Source organism: Ictidomys tridecemlineatus, chromosome 7 (genome assembly GCF_052094955.1).
Source record: "Ictidomys tridecemlineatus isolate mIctTri1 chromosome 7, mIctTri1.hap1, whole genome shotgun sequence".
NCBI classification, from domain to species: domain Eukaryota; kingdom Metazoa; phylum Chordata; class Mammalia; order Rodentia; family Sciuridae; genus Ictidomys; species Ictidomys tridecemlineatus.
This window is the reverse complement of record NC_135483.1, coordinates 54015515-54020746: the sequence shown is the minus strand read 5'-3', so window position 1 is coordinate 54020746 and position 5232 is coordinate 54015515. Positions and strand designations below refer to the sequence as shown.

At 34.0% G+C, this 5232-nt stretch overlaps 1 protein-coding gene across 1 annotated transcript; it reads right to left on the bottom strand.

The window, feature by feature from the left end:
- Nucleotides 1-2467: 2467 nt before the first annotated feature.
- Nucleotides 2468-2884, bottom strand: LOC101971269 (peptidyl-prolyl cis-trans isomerase A). The gene has a single exon (XM_040293925.2). The coding sequence runs from the start codon at nucleotides 2813-2815 to the stop codon at nucleotides 2501-2503; it is 315 nt and encodes a 104-aa protein (XP_040149859.2). The 5' UTR covers nucleotides 2816-2884; the 3' UTR covers nucleotides 2468-2500.
- Between the last annotated feature and the right edge of the window lie 2348 nt (nucleotides 2885-5232).

Here is a 5232-nt window from a genome sequence, read left to right as displayed (position 1 = left end):
GTCTACTGATTGGTTTCAGTGTTCTCAGTATAGTCTACAAAAGGTCATCAACTAGCAATACAAAGGTGTCTTTGCAAAGATAGGGGAGGATCTGTAAAAGTCTCACCTGAGGGGAACAATATGAAATAGTCCTTGGGAGAATGAACAGATTAGAAATTATGGTTTGGCTGCATAAAGGACCCATATGAAGTTAAAGGTAACACATTCAGAATAATACTAATCAGCTTAGTTGGCAAATTTTTAATGACAAAAGGAGGTATTAAGATACATTCAGAGTGAATACTGAGTTGGATATAACCAAGTATTAATAGAGGGAGGCTTTGGCCAAGGTATGCCACAGGACCAGTGACAGCAGAGAAATTGAGGGCATTCTATGAAGTGAAATAAACCAGACATAGAAAGACAAATAAGATCTCACAGAGTGGAGAGTAGAATGGTGATGGCCATAGGCTGTTATAGGTAGGTGCTAGTGAGAAGTTGGTCAAAGGAGACAAAGTGATAGTTGGAGATATAAATTCAAGAGATCTGTTTCACAGCATAGTGACTCTAGTTAATGATGATATATTGTATGTGTGAAAAATGTTAAGAGAGGGAATGTTGAATATTCTCACCACAAAAAAAGATACTTCAATGAAATCATGCCTATTTTAGTTAGCTCATTTAGCCACTCGACAGTGTTGTATGTATACAATAAATATGTGCAATTTTATCTGCCAGTTAAAAATAAATACTTAATTTTTTTGAAAGAAGTAAAAAAGAAAGAAACCTTGAAGGTCTACTAAGGAGTGAGGAAAGTGGTGATGTTATGAGGAGTGTAAGCTGAGTAAGAATGGATGGAGATTCTACATCAGGGGAGGAACAGTGAATGCTGGGGGTAGCCATGTATAACTCAGAGATCTTGATAGGGTAAAATTATTTCATACTGGCCTTTATAAGTAGGTTAAATGTCACTTGCTGGCTCCCAGTTCAGACTCAAATGTACCTTTCTCTTTTGAAAATTTCTTTCTCCTAATATCTATGATAGATTTCAGTCATTAGTATTAAAATTATGAAATTTTAAAAAGTATTTTTAAAAAGAGGTATACATTAGGTATAAATTCTATTTCAATGTTATTTGGGGTGAATGAATCTGCTTAGGTTGTAGGCAAGCAATCAGGTTTTGTGTGTGTGTGTGTATACATATATATGTGTATATAGATATGCATGTTACATATACACAAAGAAACATACATACATATGCATACATACCACATACATATATCAGTAAAAAATAAACAGACTTGGGAAAACTGTAGGGTAACATGGAACCTAATGCAATTATTTTTAGTAGTTTCGAGTACCAGATTCAGAATTTATGCAGAGTAAACTTTTAGCTTGAATGAGTTAAAGCTTTTGGATTTGAAAACCTGTCCGTTTCTTAATATAATCAGATATGTGAGTCTCTGTAAACTTTCTTTGCTTTCAAAGGCAAACATAACTAATAATTTCTGTAAAGGTCTTGAATCGTTCCAACATCTGTTCTTGGTTTACTATAAAAACCATGTCTCTGATCTCATGTGTTGAACTACTGTATGTTTGCCACTGTCTATTTCCTGTGAAAAAATACATCGAACAATAATAGCTTTTGTTCCTAATGTTCCAACCACTAAAACAGCTGAACAAATAACATCCATGCTTTCATTTAGAATAATTTATTCCATGTACATGTTTATGCAGAGTCATTTGGCTTATTGGATGTTTCATCATTTAAAAATCAAATCTCAGAATTTTAGACTACTGAAAACTCTGCTCTAATAGTTTCCTCATGCTTTTAGTAATTCTCTTAACGGCATTTCCTTCCTAATTCATCATTTTATTTTGTGTATGGTTTGGTATATATGAGTAGAAGTGGTTAAAAATCTCCTTTATTAACAAAGTTAGCGGAAATTTCCATCGGAGGCCACACATTTCGCAAATAACATTTAAAGATTAAATAATTTGGCATTTAAACCATAAAAAGTAACTATGTTTGCTCTTTTGTTGCCTAAAGAAATAATAACTATAGATTAGTAATGATCTAAATTATAATACATTTGTCTGAGCTCAACACACTCCAGATGACTTAATGGTAGGCCAGGCAACACACAGCTAGCCTAACTTCCATTCCGCAAAATATCTTATTACATAAACTTTGCTAGCCAGACATGGAATAAGCTGTGTACTGATTAAATAAGACAAATACAAACACTTTTTAAAAATCAAGAAAACCAGTTACTTAAAAATCAGTTCTAAATCATGTGCTGTGGCAACAGTTTGAAATATTTTTTTACCATGCAGAACTCTTCCACTCTTTTAAAAAAAATTAAGAATTATTATTTAAATCTTGGTCACCACAACATTCCATTGGAAACCAAAACCTGCAGTCAGTCATTCAGCTAACCAGTAGACCCAGTGTCTAATAGACCATCTGGAGCTACAGAAGGAATGGTTTGGTGGTTAAGATAAACACAAGTCAAATGTATTAGAGTTGTCCACAGTCGGAAATGGTGATCTTCTTGCTGGTCTTGCCATTCCTGGACCCAAAGCGTTCCATGGCTTCCACAATGTTCAAGCCCTCTTTCACCTTCCCAAAGACCACGTGCTTGCCATCCAACCACTCAGTCTTGGCAGTGCAGATGAAAAACTGGGAATCGTTTGTGTTTGGCTCAGCATTTGCCATAGACAAAATGCCAGGGCCTGTATGCTTTAGGATGAAGTTCTCATCATCAAACTTCTCCCCGTAGATGGACTTGCCACCAGTGCCATTATGGCGTGTGAAGTCACCACCCTGGCACATAAATCCTGGAATAATTCTGTGAAAGCAGGAACCCTTATAACCAAATCCTTTCTCTCCAGTACTCAGAGCATGAAGGAGAGCACCCCTCCATCCCATCTGTTCCCAATATCCCATAATCTTTGTGCTCTCACTGCAGTTCTTTGGGTTCCATATTTTCCTTTTTCCACTCCCAAGTCTAGCTGGATTGCAGAGTTAAGTTTATGATTATGAATAAAAACTAAATGACAAAATAAAATAAAATAAAATAAAATAAATAAAAAAAAATAGACCATCTGGAAAGCTCAGGACACATAACGTTTTCAGTTTAATTCAGATATTGTAATCTGTGAGTAAAGTGATATCAACTGTCAGTTTTAAGGTTTGAGTTTGGAACAAGGTCAATATTCCATCAGAATTCAGCTACTTTGAGGAGTAACCACTTTGTTGATTGTAGTGTACTCTCATTAAGGATATAATGAGCTGTTAGTTTCTAGGGTTGCTATAACAAAATAACACAAACTGAGTATCTTAGAAGATTAGCAATGTATTATCTCACCATTCTAGAGGTCAGAAGTCTTAAATCAAGGTGTCAGCCAGGCCATAATTATCCAAGGAACAATTTATTTGGGCTTTCCTAGCTTTGGCGAGTTCCTTGACTTCTAGTAGCAATGACTACCATCTTCATGTGGCATTCTCCTGTGTGCATGTCTCACTGCACCCAAAATGTTCCCTTCTCATAAGGACAGAACATATAAAAAATTAGGCCTTCATTTTAACTGAATTGTCTCTGTAAATCTAATCTCCAAATAAGACGAAATTCTACAATATTAGTAGTTAGGTATCTTTTTTGGAGTAGAGGTTTTTTGGGCAGGAGAATTTAACTCATAACAAAGTCTTTTTGTGTTGCCAGCCAATTTTCTCGTAGGTATGAGATAGGTGTGTTTTATGGCTCAATTTTTTTCAGCAATATTACACTTAAAATTTTATATGTTTGTGATTGGTAATATCTAATCAATGTTTTTTAATAACCTTATATAAAAATGTTATTCACAACTAGAATATTTCATAAAACAATTATGGCTTGATAACTATTTCACAAATCTAGGTTTGTTTAGCTTGGAAGCTCTCAGAAGATACCACTTGTCTCACATCCAAGGGTGTGAATGGAATTCCTTCCACTTACCTTGGCTCTCTGCTTGAGTCAAATCCTCAACCATAGTGGTGAGCACAGCTCTGGTTATTTATATCATGTGACATCAAAAACTCTGATAGCTGCAAACAGCAATGTTTGATAGCTTCTCTGAAAGTGTGTGCTTAAGTTAATTTCTTATCTTCTTTATAACTTGTCAGAAGACCAATAAGGATCTCAAATATTCATAATATCACATATTTTTCCCATTCTTTTCTCTACAATCAAAAGCTGATTTTTACAAATACATTACTAATTTATTTCAAAACAGTCCACCACAGATAGTTTAACTAATTGATGGATTATATTCATTTAATTTGAAAATAATTGCTATGTTTACTTGCTACCAATTTCTCTAAATTTTTTATAATTCTTAACTTTGTTCAGACACAGCTTTCTTTAAAACAATGGCTTGCTCTATCGTGTTCATTTTCAAGAATTTTTTTTTTAAAAAAAGCTCTTTCATCTTCATGGAGGCATGTAACAAAAATGTATATATTGCATTATGTAAACATGCTGTGAGACAACTTACACATTACTAAAAGATTATGAAAACTTAGATATTTAACAGATCCACCATTTCACATGGTTTGTTTTGTATTTAAGTGAGCTAAGTTAAGATCTGCACAGAAAAATTCAAATATGTTTTTTGTATTGTCATTGATATTCACCATAAAGTACACTAAAACTCCAAAAGGCTTTTATACTGCATAATTAAAACATTGTACTCTTTGTTGAATACTTGTGGCAACAACTGTTTTATTCACTGAGTTCAACTCCTTTGGATTCCACCTGTAAAAGAGATCATACCATATTTGCCTTTCTGTACTTGACTTATTTTGCTTAGCTTAATCTCTGCCAGGTTCGTTCACATTACTGCAAGTGACAGAATTTTGTTCCTTTTTAAGGTTCACTAGTAGAACATTTTCTTTATTCACTTGTCTGTCAATGGACACTAAGGTTTATCCCATATCTTGGCTATTGTGAATAATGCTGCACAGAACCTGCAAGTACAGGTATCTTTTTGACAAATTTATTTCATTTTGTTTGAATATATGTACTCAGAAGAAGAATTGAAATTCAACATTTTTTCATGACAAAGACTCTCAATAATTTAAGTGTAGGAGGAGTGTATATTAACATAATGAAAATCATATGTGATATACCCACAGTAACATCATATGGTGAAAAGCTTAAAGCTTTTCTTCTAAGATCAGGAATAGGACAAGGATACCCAATCTCATCACTT